The sequence below is a fragment of the Myotis lucifugus genome, unplaced genomic scaffold (assembly GCF_000147115.1).
Source record: "Myotis lucifugus unplaced genomic scaffold, Myoluc2.0 scaffold_236, whole genome shotgun sequence".
NCBI lineage: Eukaryota > Metazoa > Chordata > Mammalia > Chiroptera > Vespertilionidae > Myotis > Myotis lucifugus.
The window spans coordinates 1,485,707-1,504,360 of NW_005871284.1; the positions used below are offsets into that span (position 1 = coordinate 1,485,707).

At 40.7% G+C, this 18,654-nt stretch overlaps 1 protein-coding gene and 1 long non-coding RNA gene across 7 annotated transcripts in view; one reads left to right on the plus strand and one right to left on the minus strand.

Moving 5' to 3' along the window:
- Positions 1–1,069: 1,069 nt before the first annotated feature.
- LOC106698803 lies at positions 1,070–2,544 on the minus strand. 3 transcript variants are annotated; one of them, XR_002831617.1, is made up of 3 exons: positions 2,416–2,544; positions 1,944–2,013; positions 1,070–1,274 (listed from the first exon to the last, which is right to left on the minus strand). It is a non-coding gene; the product is annotated as an uncharacterized LOC106698803 (long non-coding RNA). The 3 variants fall into 3 exon arrangements; XR_002831616.1 differs by lacking the exon at positions 1,944–2,013; XR_002831615.1 differs by lacking the exon at positions 1,944–2,013 and having other exon boundaries at positions 2,054–2,544.
- A 159-nt stretch (positions 2,545–2,703) lies between these two features.
- Positions 2,704–18,654, plus strand: part of RAB30 (RAB30, member RAS oncogene family) — a 76,799-nt gene continuing 60,848 nt past the window's right edge. For 3 of the 4 annotated variants that reach the window (XM_006098468.3, XM_006098467.3, XM_023762208.1), the window contains exon 1: positions 2,704–2,911. Coding sequence is in view for 1 of the 4 variants with exons in the window: in XM_023762208.1 (XP_023617976.1) it covers positions 2,879–2,911 (33 nt within the window). In the remaining 3 variants the exon portion in view is untranslated. Of the gene's footprint in view, positions 2,912–3,068; positions 3,264–18,654 lie in introns of those variants that run through there. The other variant, XM_006098469.3, reaches the window with a different exon arrangement.

The following is an 18,654-nucleotide window of genomic DNA, read 5'->3' on the forward strand; positions in this document are numbered from 1 at the left end:
ACTTAACCCTGTTGGAAAAAATCCTTGCTCTTTAAGCAACTGACAATACAACACTACTTAATGATCTACCTATAATTATAATAAAAATCAATGTACTAATCCTATTTTATTTTTTTTTCCATCACATTTATCCCCCCTTTATCCTCCTCCCTAATTCTCTTTTGAGAGATGAGAAGAGTAGGTTTCTGTATCTACTTAAGGCCGTCCTAATTCCACTTTTCAGTTTTCTTAACCCAGTGTTTTCTTTGGGACACTGAGGTTATTGTTTTAGAAGCTGACAACACTGACTCCTCAAATATTAATTTTGTAAATGAAATTTCTAAAAAAATAGTATAGATCCTCCCTCCCCCCAAAAACTTAAGGAGTAACTCATGGAATCTTACTGTAGCTATTAGCTAGATTCATTTCATTTCTTCATGGTTAGATGTCCATTGGATATAAGGCTAGAAAAACTTCAAACTACCCAAACATATGACAAATTACAGAAATCAGTGCATTACATAGGTCACACTCTCACACATTTCTAAGAAATTAGTTGGCGTTTCTTCCCCCCACAAATTTGTCTTCCATAGTAACTCAAATTGAGGAGGTTATTGCTTAAAGAAATATAAATGAGCAAGTCACAATAATTTTGTATAAGACACAAAAACACTTTGTATAACCCACCCCTAAAAATAATTTAAGTTTGAAACTAAGCCTAAATGTAAACCCGTCTAGTCTACTTTATATCTATTAAGCTCGAAACACTTCTATAGTTATACTGAAGGTCAGAAATAAAATAGTAGACACTTTGTTCCTTTTCTTATACTTACCACCGTTAACTTCAAAGGTATTTTTGAGTAACAGTTATTTGCATGAGCCCTTCCCATTGTTATATTCATAGATAAATGAGACCAATACGTATTATCTCTGTTTAAAAATAAAACAAAGCCATTCATCTAGTGACTTGTTCCCGGGAAACGTGACATACAAGATCATTCCTCATAAAACTGCTTACATTGAAGAGACTATTTCTACCATGCTTTCATCGTCTGGAATCATTGTGCCGAGCCTTTCTTTGATAAGAGAATTTGTTTATCAGCTACAGTTTTTATTAACTTCTAGTAGTGTGAAGTGCCTACCTTCCTGACCCAAAATAACTAGTTACTTTTGTTTTCTGAATGAGGTGCAAAACGGAGGAAGACAAACAGCATAAAGTATATCAGCATTTTTAACCCTTCAGACACCCTCAGGAGGAAGAGAAGGCGCCCATCTTTCCACAGTGCAGACAGACTCTGAAAAATAAACACACAGCATTGCTTTAGTAACACAATTGACATACAGGTCATTTCGAGACACTAGACAAAATCACTTCAAGGACCAGTGGTTTTTGATTTCAGTTACTTCGTTTAAAAAATCAGTTGTAGCCAAACCGGTTTGGCTCAGTGGATAGAGCGTCGGCCTGCGGACTGAAGGGTCCCAGGTTCGATTGCGGTCAAGGGCATGTACCTGGGCACATCCCCAGTAGGGGGTGTGCAGGAGGCAGCTGATCATGTTTCTCTCTCATCGATGTTTCTAACTCTCTATCCCTCTCCCTTCCTCTCTGTAAAAAATCAATAAAATAAAATAAAAATAAAAATAAAAAATCAGTTGTTAAGCAGTAGTAATTAGGGAGTGCCACACACTTAAGGAAGTCGGCGATCCGTGCTAAGGAGCATCCCATCTCCGCAGGATTTGGGCCCCCTACATCTCTGGGTTTTACCCAAGAACCCGTGCTACTCGGGAACCGATCGCCCGCCGTCACAATACCCCCTTCCACCCCTCCCCGCTTCGGCGGCAAGGTGTGAGGATGCCATTTTAACCCGATTTGCTCATCCTTTAGGCCGCTCCTTATCCTTCCTCAACCGCAGGCCCAGAGCGCGGTCCGCCCCAAAGCACCGTCCGACCCCCTGCAGCTTGTCTACCTTCCAGCATCGATTTCCTTAGACCCTTTTGCAAATCACTCTGCATGAAAAACCAACGAGGGTCCGAAACCTTTGGAAGGAGTAAGGAAAATAAATTAAGTTAAACATACGTTTGGAGGGGACAGCCCAACTCTGTGGGTGGAATCTCCTCCGACCACAGGCGAGAAGGTCGCCGCCCGGGGCCCCCGCACCACAACAAAGATATCGACCACCCCGACGGTCCTGTCAGAGGGTCTAAATGATGCTCCGAGCCCAGACGTGAACTGACTCCCTCAGTATCTTCCTTAGAAAATGGAGCAAGAGGCGTAAGGGGCCTAGGCAAGCCCCGCAGAGCCGTGAGGACGAGGCCCATTCGACCTCTGGAAGCCGCCTCCAGCCAGGCCCGCCCTACATCTGTCTCCAGATGATACCTCCACCTCCCGGTTCCCAGACTCCGGCCCCCGATCTCCTACGGGCTTGTCCTCCACCTCACCGTCCCCAGTGCTCCACCACTCGCCTCCCGCGCTTCCTAAAGCCTCTGCCGGCTCCGCAGAATCGCCGGGCTCCCCCAATATGGCGGCCGAGCTTCGTTCGCTGCCTGAGTTCGCTCTGGGTGCGTCCGACCTCGGCGCATTCTGGGCATTGTAGTTCCGACAGCAGCCTCAAGATTCCGAACAGGCTTGAAGAAGACTACAATTCCCAGAATGCAGCGCTCTTGAGCATGGCTATTGGGGCCTTTTGGACAGAGGGATGATGTCATTGCAAAAACCCCACTGCATTCATTGTGCTACGGTCTATCCACCCCCCTGCTGCTGCTGGGCTTGTGATTGCCGCTCGCTCCAGCTGAGCTAAGAGTAGCAGCGGCATCAGGGCAGGGACTGACTCCAGCCCTTGGACTAAAGACTTCGCACCACCTTACGTTGCGTGCGTGACTCGTTCGCATATCATTTCTGTTTATGCCTGGGGTGGGGAGAAATATCCCAAACCAGGTGAGTTGAAGTGATTTATTCAAATGGTTCTACCAAGTTATTCCTCCCGCTTAATTCTCAAGGCTTTTCTTTTGGGAAGATGGGGGTTCGGGGGAAGGATTGGGGAGGTGCTCGCCAGCGCTGCTAAGCGAAAAGCTCTGTGCAATTTGGGTCACTGTGCAGAACAACTCCGGCAACCTTCCCCCGCGGGAGGACCGATGCCTGCCAATTCTCCAGTCGCAACTCCCCTCAACCTTCCTGAAGCCGAGAGAGGGGGCTGGGCTGGGGAGGATGTTGGGAAGTGCTCTTGGAGAATCAGAAGGCTGAGGTGGGGGACCACTGCAGTCCTGTCACCAACGGCCCGCGTGCTGAGGTTGAGTGGGAAGGGGCGATGCGTGGGGAGAAATGGTGACAGTGATTTAATGTGCTCGCACTACTTTAGAACATTTCTGTGTCGCTTGGGCGAGCACACGCTCTTCGCTTTTTAGCGGAGCGTGCTGCTTCTCAGTGGGCTAAGTTTTGTGGGGCTCTATTTTGCATGTGTGTCTGTGTCGCTTGCCTCGCCTTTTCTGCGGATTTGAGGTGACAGTGTCCTTTAATGGTGCACTCCGTGCCAGTCAGAAATGTTTCACGTGTCTCGGGAAGCTTCTCTTCGGCTGCTGGAGGCAGCCGTTTCGTTCAGCGTCCTTTTCCCGACTGCAGGATTTCAGGATTGTTTGGGAGTGGAGCTGACAGATTTGTGCTTGTGTGTGTTTTAAATTACATGGCAATAGGCTCCTTGCCACTGGCAGCGGTACCATAATGAGCTGCTGTTTCCTGAGGCACAGTCACCAGGCACGAATAACGGTTTGGAGAAGGGATCATTAAGGAAACCTAGGTTCATTTTAACGCGTTAGGGAAGGGAAAGTTAGAAGCACCGTTAACCTTCATTTGCCATTACTGAAAGGTACCCACTGAAGAGTGATCCTGGCCAAGGAAACCAAGGAGCAAAGTAGTGTTATTTTTTGTTTGTTTGTTTTGTTTTGTTTTCTTCTTAAAGGAACCAACACATTTAACAGGACAGAAAGCATTCTGTCTTTTATGATGTTGGCTCTCTTCTTGTAAGTAATTAGGATGATTAGTGCAATAAATATGTTACTTTGACATAAACAACTGGCTGACTCAAGAACAGATGGGGCCAGTCTTAGCTGAGAGATCTACACCCTTGGAAATGAATAGACCTGGGGTCAACCACACCCCCCTCTTAGAATGTCAAAAGAAGGAGAAATGCCAGGCACTTTACGCTTAACTCTAAAATGCCAAACCTTTTTATAGTCAAGTCAGGCATTGGGGGAAAGTCTTTACTGGTTATCTTCTGCTGCTGAATTGATTTTGTTCGTTTTTAATTCTGATCCTTAGATCTCCAAAGTTACAGCTGGGTGATGCTTCATTTAATGCTGCTTGTTACTGAATGCAAAGGACAATCCATTGTATGGGCTTTGTAGTAGAGTGATTTATTGGAATGCAGTGACCAGCTTTTGGATTTGGGAGAAGATGGGCTGCCTGGCTTTGCCTCTCTCTATGTCTCTCTATTGCTTACTGTCTGCTTTTTGGGGGCACCTTACTTGTTTCCCCTGTACCTTCCTTTCCCGACCCTTCAACATCTCTCGAAGTTCTTTCCGTTTCTTTTCCCATGTCTCCATTTGCAATTCTCATTTTTCCTCTGTGTTTCAGAATCTCCCTCTCATCACCGGTATATCACATCTATTTCTTTAAGTTTCTTTCCAGTCTCTGAATACCCTCCCCGCCCATTCTCTACCCTACCCAGAAACTCCAGGCTACATGGAGGCAGTGTGCATATTTATTCCACGGAGTTCTCTTTGAGGAGGCTTTGTCCTTTCCCTTTCTTTCAGTTGGTGCTTGGAAGGATGAGCAACAACGAGCCTGACCCCTTCGCCTGGTTTGTGGCTTCTGTGGCAGCATGTGGACAATGAAATGTTGCAGTAGAGCTCATGCCAACTGTATTGCTACCTTTATTAAGAACTGCCAATGGGTTAGCAAGGTTTTAAAATGCTTTACCTGGAACGTTCTCATGATTCCCAAGGAATAAATAGATTTCAAATGGCTTTTGCCTCATTTAATCCTCCCCCCCCCCCCCTGCCCCTTATCCCTGTTCCAGTAAGTGGTGGGAAGTCTGCCTTTCCCCCCTCCCTTCTCTGTTGATTGCTGAGGAGCATTATCCAGGGGAGACACCTTGAGCAAAGACATCTTTCTCTCCTGTGGTTTCTAATTTATTATTTTAGAAACAAAGTTTGTTATTTTATTTCCCCCTCTTAAGAAGAAGAGTGTGGTGGTAGTTATATTTGTTTGTTTAACATGAGTGCTTCTCTAGGCATGGAAAGTCCAATGTCTAATTATCTAGAAGCGACTAGTATGACAGGCAGATTCAGAAGCTGTCATCCTAGACCCCTCTATCCACCTTCTCTTTATTAGTCTTATTCTTCTAAAATGCTCGCTCTCCCAACACGTTTTTTTTTAGTGTTTAAGGAAGGAGAAATGCTATTTCCGTGCTCTTGAATAACTATGCAGTTCTTTCTATTTTAGTTCATATCTTTACAAAGGGATAATGATCCTCCCCCCTTGGTTTACTTGGCCTGCTACAATCTGGGCCCAGCCTATCATTCTGACAATAAACATTAATTGAGCAGCTACTGTGTTCTAAGGTCTGTGGATACATCAGGGAAAAGAGAAGCTTCTCTTGCCCTCATGGAGTTTATATTCTAATAGGGAGACAATCATTAAACACGTTATTGCAAGTATGATGAATGTTACTGACAAGGGGGGTGTATTGCAAGGTGGAACAGGAGTGCCTAACTGGTGCTCTCCCCTTGTGTGGAGGAGTCAGGGAAAGTTTCCAGTAGAAAGTAACATTTCAAGAGACTTGAGTGAGTGCAAATACTTTAGGATGGTAATGGGAGGTTCAAGTACATATGTAGTTGGTTCAATGTAATATGTAGAAAGATATTAAAAACATCACTGTGGCTGTTAAGGGAAGAAGAGATTGGAGAGAACTGGCCAAACAGAATGTGTGACCAAGTAGTAAGTCATTTTTGTTGTCTACGTAAATAATGATGGTGGCTTGGATCCAGGGTGGTGGCAGAGGGCTTGGAGAGAAGGGATGGGATGAGAGAGACACAAAGTTTGAAGATTATAATTGATAAGATTATTAATTGACTGGATGTGAGGATAGGGAGAAGAGAGTCAAGTTAACTTGAGTTTTTTCTTGAGCCACTAAGGATGTCATGTATAGAGAATGAGAACACTGAATGGGGACCAGATTTTTGTTTGCTTTTTTTCAAGAAGGAGTGACTTTTGGACATGTTGAGTTTGAAGTTCCAGGAAGACATCTAAGATCTTTCTCTCACCCTGTCTGCATGTATGATGTGGTATGGTGGAACTATTTCTAAGACTGGGTACTACTTATTTATTAGCTATATGATGTTGGATATGTCATATTCTTTTTCTGACCTTTATTTTTCTCATCTGTAAAATATATGTATTCCACGAATTTATACTGATCTCCAGCTATATGTGCACTGTGCTAGGAAGATAGCACTGATAAGATAGTGTTTGCTTTGGAAGAGTTGAGGGAGAAAGACAAATAACCACATACAGAGAGGTATGTAGGCCTTGGTAGAAGAGCACAGCCCCAAGAGATGCTTTTATTCTTCTTTCCTGGGGGGAGGGATCGTGTCTACAGTGGCTTGTGACATTTGATCTTTAACATGAGGTAAGAAAGAACTCTCTAGACCAGCGGTTCTCAACCTTCCTAATGCCATGACCCTTTAATACAGTTCCTCATGTTGTGGTGACCCCCAATTTCATTGTTAAAAATTGAACATAATTAAAGCATAGTGATTAATCACAAAAACAATATGTAATTATATATGTGTTTTCCGATGGTCTTAGGCGACCCCTGTGAAAGGGTCGTTCGACCCCCAAAGGGGTCGTGACCCATAGGTTGAGAACCGCTGCTCTAGACTGTGTCCCCAGGCACCTAATAGAGTACCTTGCATAAATTAGGGAGTCTGACTATTTGTTGATTGAGTGAACTAACCTAGGTTACTAAGGGCCCATTCAAAAGCAGGAAATATCAAAATATTGAAAGAGAGCAATTAGTAATGCAAATGTCAAATGTGAAATGTTTTTAACAAGTCCATTAACATGTATTCCTGAGATCTGAAGCCTTTGAGATGTTTTGTGGATGAATTTGGGGAAATTCAGAAATATTTCAAATCTGGTTTCCTTTTGATCTTCACTTCCTTTATTCAAGTTAGTTTCTCAGAAATAATGTTAACTGTATATAGTTCGCTAAATCAATGGGTCTTAGACTTCTGAAATTTATAGATAAATAGAATTTAAAAAAATAAGATATAATGGGAGGGTGAGTGGTTGACAATAGTTATTTTTTTAATGTCCCCTTTGACTTTTATCTCATAAAGGACATTTAATACCAAAAGCTGTAGGAAGAGCATAATTTAAAAATTAAGAATATATTTAGCTTTATAATTTTTTTTTTTACATTTTCTTTATTTTCTTACTTTGTTGGAGAATGGTTTAAAGAAGACAAACAATAGCCCTAGCCGGATTGGCTCAGTGAATAGAGCGTCAACCTGCGGACTGAAGGGTCCAAGCTTCGATTCTAGCCAAGGGCATATGCCTGGGTTGCAGGCTCGATCCCCAATTGGGGGCCTGCAGGAGGCAGCTGATCAATGATTCTCTCTCATCATTGATGTTTCTATCTCTCTCTCCCGCTCCCTTCTTCTCTGAAATCAATAAAGAAATATATAAAAAAATTTAAAGAAGACAAACAATAAAAACACAATATTATATTTTTTAAAACATCAATTTGTTGTTCCACTTATTTATCTATTCATTGATTGATTTTTTAAAATATGGGGTAGATTTATTTTTAAATTTTTATTTAAAAATACATATCTATATTTTATTTATTTCAGAGAGGAAGGAAGAGAAAGATAGAAATATCAATGATGAGAGAGAATCATTGATCAGCTGTCTCCTGCATACCCCCCACTGGGGATTGAGCCTGCATCTCAGGCATATGCCCTGACCAGGAATCGAACCCACAACCTTGGCATATGGGGGACGATGCTTTAAGCGACTGAGCCAGCTGGCGACGAGGGCAATATTATAATAATTCATGGAACCACTGTCCTATATTCTTGGCTGTGATGAAAATGTGGCCCATCTCCAATTAAGAACATTTCCAAGTATGGAAGAATTTTATGTGGACCATAGCTAATTTATTTTCAGTTTCTTCTTCATAGGAATCCAACTTTTAAAACTAGATAGGCCTCTGCAAGATTATGCTAAGGCAGGGGTTCTTAACTTGTCCATGGAGGATTCTCAGGGAGAACATGAACCCCTGAGATATGTTAAAGTGTGTCTGTGTGAGTTCACATGTGCATACACATGTTTTTTATCACTACATGTGTGTCCTTGGGCAAGTTACTTAACTTCTTTGAACCTGTTTCTTCACAAGATTGTTGTGAGGGTTAAATGAGATAATGTGTATCTATATATACATATATGTATATATGTGTATACATATATATATATTTAATATATTTTTATTGCTTTCAGAGAGGAAGGGAGAGGGAGAGAGAGAGATAGAAACATCAGTGATGAGAGAGAATCATTGATCAGCCGCCTCCTGCATGCCCCCTACTGGGGATAGTGCCTGCAACCTGGGCATGTGCCCTTGATGGGAATCGAACCTGGGACCTTTCAGTTGGCAGGCTGATACTCTATCCACTGAGCCAAACCAAGTAGGGCAGATAATATATTTTAAATGTCTGGCACTATGCCTGGTGCTCATGGTAGCTGTTTTTAACATTAAATGCATTTATTGTTTTGAATATTTTATTTATTGGCTGAAGCTTGCTTAGTGCCTACAGTGATAAAACGAGTAAAAGATAACTTAGTGTAACTAGAAAACCTGATGCAACGGAAAGTATACAACATCATTGATGTAGAATTCATGCCAGAAATGTTTGACCTAAATCTAATCATGAAGAAATCATCAGCCAAATCCAGATTGCGGGACATACTGTAAAACAGCTGGCCTGCGATCTTTGAAAATGTCAATGTCATGAAAGACAAACAAAACGAAATAAAACAAAAATGTGTGGGTGGCTGATCTAGACTAAAGGAGACTAAAGAGTTGTGACAACCAAATGCAACATGTAATCCTTGGTTGGATCCTGTGTTAAAAAGCTATAAAGGACATTTTGGGGACATTTGGGGAAATTGAATGGGAGCTGCCAATTAGATAATCAGTTACAATGTTAGTTTTCTTGAATGTGGTAATGGTACTTTCTGTTTAGCCTGACATGTTATGGTCTTGGTCTTTGTTACAGCAAAGCTAGAAGACATCAAGGGCTGCTTCAGAAGGTAGTGATTTTCTTGGTCACTACAAGTACTTAATCAGCCTATGTGCTGGAATACCATTTGTTGAGGGGCATTGTAAGTGATCTTTGTATCTTTTCTAAACATGATCCTGTATATCCTAATATATATAAAGAGCTAGGTGCCATCACGACCGAACGGGCGACCAGTCACCATGAAGTGCATGGAGCACCTCTCGGTCCACCCCCTGCCCCGGCCCCTGAGCCGCTCACCATGAGGGGGGGCTGGCGGCGGGGTAGGACTGGGGACTGTTGAGCAGCGGTGGCGGGATACTTTGCTGGGTGGCCATGAGCTTAGCGGAGCAGTCACCCGGGGGGCAGCGAGCTTTGAGAAGCAGTGGTGGGGCGGGGGGAGTTTTGCAGAGTGTCCAGCGGCGAGCTTCGCGGGGTGGCAGCAAGCTTCACGGAGCAGTTGAGGGACGGAGGGAGCCTCACGGAGCAGTCGAGGGGCTGCGAGCATCGTGGAGGTCCTGGGGCAGGGAGCTTCACGTAGTGTTGCAGGGCTGCAGAGGCCATGCAACGGGGGCCAGGCTAGGTCTGGGGACCCTAACCGCGTGCGATTTTGTGCACGCTGGGCCTCTAGTATTCTATAAGGATGCAGACTTTGCCTGGCCAGTGTGGCTCAGTGGTTGAGCATTGACCCATGAACCAAAGAGGTCGCTATTCGATTCCGGTCAGGGCACATGCCCAGGTTTCAGCCTTGATCTTCAGTGGCAGGCATGCAGGAGGCAGCCAATTGATGTTTCTCTCTCATCGATGTTTCTACCTATCCCTCTCCCTTCCTCTCTCTCTCTAAACTCAGTAAAAACATATTTAAAAAAAGAATGCAGACTTCTACAGCTGGCATTCTACCTTTGATATTATTAGAAGTAGTAATGCAGGTGGAGCTGCAAACTAGCTGGTTCCAAAGTGAAGAGGAAAGGATGAGGAAGGGCACATAAATATATACGTTAATTTTATTTTTTTTAAATTCTAGATATAAGATTAATCAAAATTTATTATAGAAATATACAATGAACTACATAAGAAAAGTTCCCCTTAATTTCACCCTGTTGAGATTTTTATGTATATTCCTCTGTCATTTTTTCCTACACATATGCTAATGACATTAGTATAATACATATACTGTATACATATTTTGCTTGCTTCCTTTAACTTAATATATTTTGGGCATTTGTCCCACATATTTGCATGATGCTCTGATTTATCCATTTTAATGGCCGTTGGGCACTGCTGCAGTGAATATTTGCATATGCATCTTTTTTTGATGAATTTGTAGGACTATTTTTGTAGAATACATTTCTAAGGGTAGAAATACTGGGTCAGGTGGCATGAACAGTTCCCCTTTAATTGTCCCTTGACAATTGAATTCCTATTAACGGTCTTTGAGAGAGCCATTTCTATATACCTTTGTCAAGTTACTTAGCCACTGGAGCTAAACTCTTTTACTAAGGGAAGAAACTTGTGATGGGTAGACAGAAGGTGGGCAAAAATGGAATCGCAGATTTCCTGCTGGTTTTTGAAATGGCTGTAATAAAAGGTTGATATGTAAATAACATGGAAACCTCTGGAAAAGTAAAATACATGATCTAAGCTGTAGCACAGCATGATGTTTAAAAAGTGAACTGAAAGAATAAAACAGCCAAGAGTTTTCCCCAGAAAATTCTGCAGGAAATTTTATTTTTGAGTTATGGTTCACTTCACTAAAATGTGGACACCATCAATCTTGAGATGAAAATAACCTACCTCTTCTGCTTAGTTCCGCTCCATCTCAGTCACACAACCACAATAGAAAGGGGAATCGAAGCTTCACTTTTTAAATATCTGAAGCAGGTGGTTAAAAGGCCTGATTGTTTCTCTTTCTGAATATCAATAGAAGCAATCCGAGGGCAGGTTTTCGGCATTTTTCTGATAAAAAAGGTTTGAGTTCAGGTGACTCACTCTGCCCCAGCAGAAACCCTGAGGAAGAGATTGTAAGGATCATAGGCTGTGAATTATTTCAATTCTGTTAGCCAGTTATTCCCTTTCTTTTGTGTCTGAGTGGAGCAAGCACACATTTGAGTTGTGTGCTCAGTGGGTAATTTATCTTTTTAAGCTGCAGTTTCTTCATCTATGAAATGGGGATTATTGTGAGGCTCAAATGAGATAATGTGTGTAAAAGATTTTGGCAAATGTATGTGCTGTTGTGAAGGTGCTGTTGTCTCTGACTGGGCCAGCTCCTCTTGATATTTTCTTTAATGCAATTTGCAGCCTAAGAAGCATCTGTCTCATACAGTCTCTCATTACTTCTTCAACCAATATTTGTGAGCATAAGCTAAATGCAAGGCCCTGATAGGGAAACAAAGGTGGACCCATCCAGTTTTCCTTCTCCCCCACTTTTATTTTAGGAGACTAATATCTTTTAAAGAGAGTCTCTAAAATAAGAGATGCTTCACAATGGTGTGTTATGTATGCTGTCTCATTCTCTCAATCCTAGGTAGTAGATTTGAGTTCAGTTTTTCCATATAAATGAGGAAACAATTCTTAGTGAGGTTAGGTAACGTGTTTTGTTTTTTTAAAGTTACCTAGCTAAAAATTTTTGCAGATGTAGGTCCTAGGTAGATTTTTCTGGAACCAAAACCCATACTGCTTCTTCAGCTGCTTCCTGTTTTTGCCTTAACTTCTGATCAAAAATATAAACTTCATGAAGGCAAGGACTGGCTGGTGGCCTTTCTTTTAACGTGAGTCATTTTACCTACACGCATGGGGGAAGGAGCTTTCTGTAGATTTGTTGAGTTAGCTGAAGCCATGATGTGAACTGTCATGGCATCGACTGGGTACTAGATGGCTTACGTGCTTTATTTGATTTTCCCCCCAACTTATTTTGAACATTTTCAAACATATGGAAAAATTGCAAAAATATTACAGCAACCACCCATGCACCCTTCATCTAGATTCATTTGCTTTCTTTATCTATGCACACACATCCCCCCCCCCCCTCCCAATTCCAAATTACTTGAAACTGAGTCATAGACATGACAACACTTTATCTCTAAACACTGGAGCAAGTATCTCTTAAGAACAAGGACATTCTCCTGTGTAACCGTAACACCATTACATTGAAACAATAATATTTTCAGACTTTCCCAGTTGTTCCAACATTGTTATAACCTTTGTTTTGGAACCCAAGATGGAAAGAAGGATTACACACCGTAGTTATGTCTCTTTAGTTTCCTTTAACATATCACAGTACCCCTGACTTTTTTTTTTTGTCTCTTATGACATTGAAATATTGAAGATTCCAAGTCTGTTGCCTTGTTGTAGACTGTAAGTTGGATTTGTCTGATCCCCGCCTTGCCCACCCCCCCGCCCCCCAACTATGAGACTCAGGTTAAACGTTTGTGGTAAGAATTCCCCATAGGGAATGTTGCATCCCTCCCTTGCATCATATTTGGTGACACATAATGTGAGTTTGTAACATCACTGGTATGGGAGGTTTGATCGTTTGGGTATGTGGTGTTGCCAGATCTCTGCATTGTAAAGATAATGTTTTCTGTTTGTAATTAATAACATTATCTGTGGGGTTATCCTTTGAGCTTGTTTATTTATTTATTTATTTATTTTTTCTTTGAGCTTGTTTAGATATCCTGTTCCTCTGCAACTTTCATCCAATGGTTTTAACATCTATTGATAATCCTTGCCTAGGTCAATTGGTATCTATTGGTGTTTTCCTGATTGGTTAGCTTTCAGCTTTCCTCTTCTTCTTCTTCCTTTTTTTGTATCACTTGGACTTCTGGATTCTCTTATCCACCCAATGTGTTTGTTATAATCCATTACCAACCTTCTGTCTTCTTTTTTCCCCCCAACCTTATGCTTTTCGATACACAAATTATCTCAACTTTGGCCACAGGGTATCTTGTCTTATCTTACTTAACTCTAAAAGCAACCTAATAAAGTAGGTGGGATTTTGACCACTTTATAAGTGAGAAAATTAAGGCTCAGAAAGTACAGATAATCTTCCCAGGTCGCATAGCTAGTTAGCAGACGGGGCCAGATGCAAACTCAGTTCTGACTAACTCTAACTGCTTCCTGCTACTCACACTGCTTCCTGGCAGTCCAGGAAGAGAGAGTCATCTGATGAGACCAGGTTAAAAGCATTGCATCATTGTTGGTGATAGCGAATGATTGGGAACAGCCTAAGTGTGCATCAGTGGGAAACTGGTTAAATGAATGGATACGTTCACAGAGGGGAAACTATGAAACTACAGACAAGAATTAGGGTATTCTTGAGGTACTGATATGGAGAGATCTCAATGATATGTTAAGTGAAAGAAAGAAGGTGGCAGAACAGTGCATATTTTGTGAAAGAAATGGGGCTACACATATTTCAGTTTGCATGAAGATTCCTTGGAAGGGTGTAAAATAAATTGATTACTCGTACAGGGCAGTAGGGGTGAGTGGTGTGTGTGTAATGAGATTTCTTAAGATTTACTATTTTATGTAAGGCTGACTTTTAAAATAGCTTTATTGAAATATGATTCACACATCACACAATTCACTCATTGAAAGTATACAACTCAGTAGTTTTTAGTATGTTGACAGAGTTGTGTCAACATCACTAGACTCAATTTAGAACATTTTCATTATCCCAAAAAGAAATTCTGCACTCATTATCAGTCATGTACCATCTTCCTCACCCCAGGACCTCAGCCCCAGGCAAACACTAATCTTCCTGTCTATAGATTTGCCTATTCTGGACATTTTATGTAAATGGTTTTTTTCATTAGCATAATCTTTTCAAGGTTTAGCATGTTGTAGCATAAATTAGTACTCCATTCTTATTTTATTACCAAATAATATTTCATTGTATGAATATACCATATTTTATTTATTCAGTTATTAATTGACGGACATTTGGGTTTTTTCATTTTGGGGCACTATGAATAATGCTGCTTTAAACATTTGCATACAAGTTTTTAAGTGGACATTTGTTTTTATTTACTTTGCATCTGTATCTAGGGGTGTAATTGCTGGGCCAACCGAGAGCTCTGTGTATGAACTTTTGAGGAACTGCCAAATTGTTTTCCAGAGCAGCTGCACTATTTTACATCTCCTCCAGCAATTTCTCTGCATCCTTGCCAACACTTGTTATTATCTGCCCTTTTTATTATAACCCTTTGATTGGGTATATCACATTGAGTTTTGAACTACATGAATATATTACCATGTAATATTTATTCCAAAAATAAAATTAAATTAAAACAGAAAATTAGAAAGAAATGACAGTTCAGAAAAAAGTTTCAGATGGCCAGCCAAAGGGTCAGGGTGTGGTGAGATGGCCTTAGGGTAGGAATGAATAAGGTTTGTCTTGTTTGGCTTGGTGTCTTGATGCATATACATTTCCCTCTTCCGCTTTTTTCTTTCTTTTTTTGGTTAATCCTCATCTGAGGATGTTTTTTCCATTGATTTTTTTTTTTTAAGAGAGAGTGGAAGGAAGGGAGTGGGGAGGAGAGAGAGAAGGATTCCTCATCTGTAATAAAGGAGCCTAAAGTATCTCCTCAGAAGGTACTTATTAATTACAAAGGTGGAGAGAGTGACTTTACAGTGGAGAACAGTGACAGGCATCATTTTAAATTTCAGTATGAGACAAATCAACATCTGAGGACATATCACTTGTGTGGCATTCCTGCGGAAAATGCATAATCTGAATCTAATTATGAGAAAATATTAGATAAACTGAGAAACCTTCTATAAAATAAATGAACTGTATTTCTCAAAAATGTCAAGTTCATGAAAGACAAAGACTGAGGAATAGTTCTAGATTAAAGGAGACTAAAGACACATAGAAACTAAATAAATCACATGATCCTAAATCAGGTTGAACCAGAAAAAAAATATTTTTTGGCATTAACAGACATTATTGGGTGAATTGGCGAAATTTGAATAAGGGCTGGGATTAGATTATAGTATAATATTTATATTAATTTTCTGGTTTTGATAATCATACTGTGAAAATATAAGAAAATGTCCTTATTATTATTTGTTAATCCTCACCTGAAGATATTTTTTCCATTGATTTTTAGAGAGAGTGGAAGGGAAAAAGTTGGGGGAGAGAGAGAGAGAGAGAGAGAGAGAGAGAGAGAGACATAAATGTGAGAGAAACACATAGATTGGTTGCCTCCCACACATGCCCTGACTGGAGCCAGGCATCAAACCTGCAACCCAGGTATGTGCCCTTGACTGGGAATCAAACTCGAGATCCTTCCATGTGTGAGCCGACACAAGCCAGGGTGAGAATGTCCTTATTTTCAAGGAAATGCTAAGTAGTTAGTGGTAATGTAATATCTATTTACAGAGAGAGAGAATGATAAAGCAAATGTGAGAAAATATTAACCTATAGGTAATCTGGGTGAAGGATATATATATGAATTCCTCATTTTTTTGCCTTTTTTTTTCTTTTGGTATGTCTGAAATTAATTTAAAATAAAAAGGTAGAAAAGGAGGGAGAGGCGATGCCAATACCTAGAGCATAGGGTTGTTGTGAAGATTAAATAGGCCCGTGTGTGTCAAGTCTTAGCATGGTACCCTTCACCTGGTGGACCTTGATGGACAAGGCAGCCAGTAGCTCTTAGCCATTGCTGGGGAGCCAAATTAAAATTGACACATGAGATATGGTGACAGTATTGTTCTGAATCCAAAATTGTAATTCTTGGTCTGACAAAGAATGTTTTTCTTTACTTATAAATTCACTTAATTGCAAAATTTTACAAATACATTTATTAAATCTCATTTTGTTTTTCATTTAACAAATCATCTTAGTACAGTGTTAAATTTACATGAAGTCATGATTGTTCTAGGAAAGTTAGGGGTTGTTCACTTAGGGCCACATTCAGGCTGATATTAGCATTCAGGCAACTTCCATTTACCTTTTCTTTTCCTTCCCTTCCCTCTCCTCTACCACACAACCAAGTTTCCTATTTTTGTCTCAGAGAGCCACTTTAATTAGCCCTGTCAAATGTTAATTGTTATGGCAGACAGAAACTTGAATAAGCTTTTTCTTCTAATACTTAAAAACTACTTTCTAAGAGCTAACCTTGGAAGGAATGTTTCTGGTCTGGAAAATTCAGATAGCAACCTCAAAAGGAATTCATGTCCTAGAGGAACTGGGAGGAGAGTGGGGAGTTCAGTTTCCTTTGAGACAGATTAAAATAAATATTTCTGTCTGATAGTAATAAAGGGCTATTTATTTCTTCCATCTTTTTGCTAAAAGCTTTACAACATGAATGATTAAATTCAAAATCAATTTAGCCGAGGTACCAAAAAAAAACAAAAACCTCAAGTAATCCTGATTAAAAAACATTTATGAGATCTTGGACAGGCTGCTGTGCTAAGTGAGATGACCCTTAGTATAACATTTAGGTCTGTTCCTTTGAAGTGATTTCCAGCTACTAGAGTTGTAACCGTATAGCTCAAGATTCCACATTCAGTGGTACCAATTGGATTCATTGTTACTGCTGCGAAAGTGTCTGTTTTGACTGTTTCTTGCCATAAATTCTTTGGTCTCAGAATACTCCATGCTCTTTGCTTTTAAAGTTATCATGGTCAGGAAGCTAAATGGTATGTTTGCATGTGCAATAAGTGACTTTTAATATATAACTTTATGAAATAATATTGGCAAGGTTTCAAAGTTTGTGATGTGCCAAGAGCTGTGCTGCTTTACGTAAGTTAAAGCATTTAATTGTGGCAAAACCACATGAGGAAGTTGAAACTCTGAGAGCTTATTAAAACGCATAAGGTCCTGCCCAAGCCGGTTTGGCTCAGTGGATAGAGCGTCAGCCTGCGGACTGAAGGGTCCCAGGTTCGATTCCGGTCAAGGGCACATGCCCAGGTTGTGGGCTCGATCCCCAGTGGGAGACTTGCGGGAGGCAGCCGATCCATGATTCTCTCTCATCATGGATGTTTCTATTTCTCCCTCTTCCTTCCTCTCTGAAATCAATAAAAATATATTAAAAAAAATAAAATGCATAAGGTCCTATGTCTAGTAAGAGGCAGATCCAAGATCAGAAATCAAGACTGTCTTATTGCAAAGTCTGTGCTTTTCTGCTGTGATTCTGCCCTTTTGCAAATTTGTATGGAAGCTGATTACTTTTTCACTTCATGTTTGGAGCAGCCCTGTCTTATTTACTCGATAGGTACTTATTGAGTGCCCATTACCTGTCAGGTACCTTGAGAACTGTAAAGATGATTGAGACCCTTTCTTTGTCATTAAGAAGTTCACACTCAAGTAAAGGAGAAAAATAGATGCACCCGTGTACACCCATGTTTATAGCAACATTATTCACAATAGCTAAAGAGGTGGAAGCAACCCAAGTGTCCATCAACAGATGAATGGATAAGCAAAATGTGGTATGTACTTACAGTGGAATGTTATTCAGTCTTGAAAAGGAAGGAAATTCTGACACATGCTAAAACATAGGTGAACCTGGAAGACATTGTGCTAAGTGAAATAAATCTGACATAAATGGGCAAATATTGTATCATTTCACTTACTGAGTTACCTAGAGGAGTGAAACTCATAGAAACCGCAAGTAGAATGGTGGTTGCCAGAGGCTGGGGTGGAGGGAGCAATTGGGAAGTTATTGTTTAATGGGTATAGAGTTTCACTTTTGCTAAATGAAAAAGTTCTGGAGATTAGTTGAGAACAGTATGAATATACCTAACAGTACTGAACTGTGCACTTAAAGTGGTTAAGATGGTAAATTTTATATTATGTGTATTTTACCACAAATTATAAACCCCAAACAGATATACCCCTCCACTATGTGGTGGAAACTAACTTATGAGTCAGGAATGTCTAATGAATTCATAGGAATTAGAGATGGCTTCCTTCATAGGGTGGATATGGCTGGGCAGTGGGAGATGGGTACGATTTGTGTGGCAATGAGGAAGGTGGGAGGGGCATCCCAGGTGAAGGGAACAGTGAGCAAAGTTATTGAGGCTACTTGGTGCTGCCTTAAGATCCGATTCTAGCAAAGAACAAATCTCCAAGTACATGGTCCTATAATTATGGTGTCCCAGCCACCTTCCATGTGGGCAGAGACTTAAATGCAAAGTCTAAACCACATTCATGAGGTTGTGTGGTATGTTGGACAGGGACTTATTCATGATTCACTCAGTAAACATTTATTTAGCACATAGTGCTATGCTGGGCACTTTGTGTATGTTGGCAGATTTAATACCCACAACAACTCTGAAGTTATTAATAGTCCCAATTAACAGATGCAGAAATTGTGACTCAGAAATGAAGTAACTTGCCCA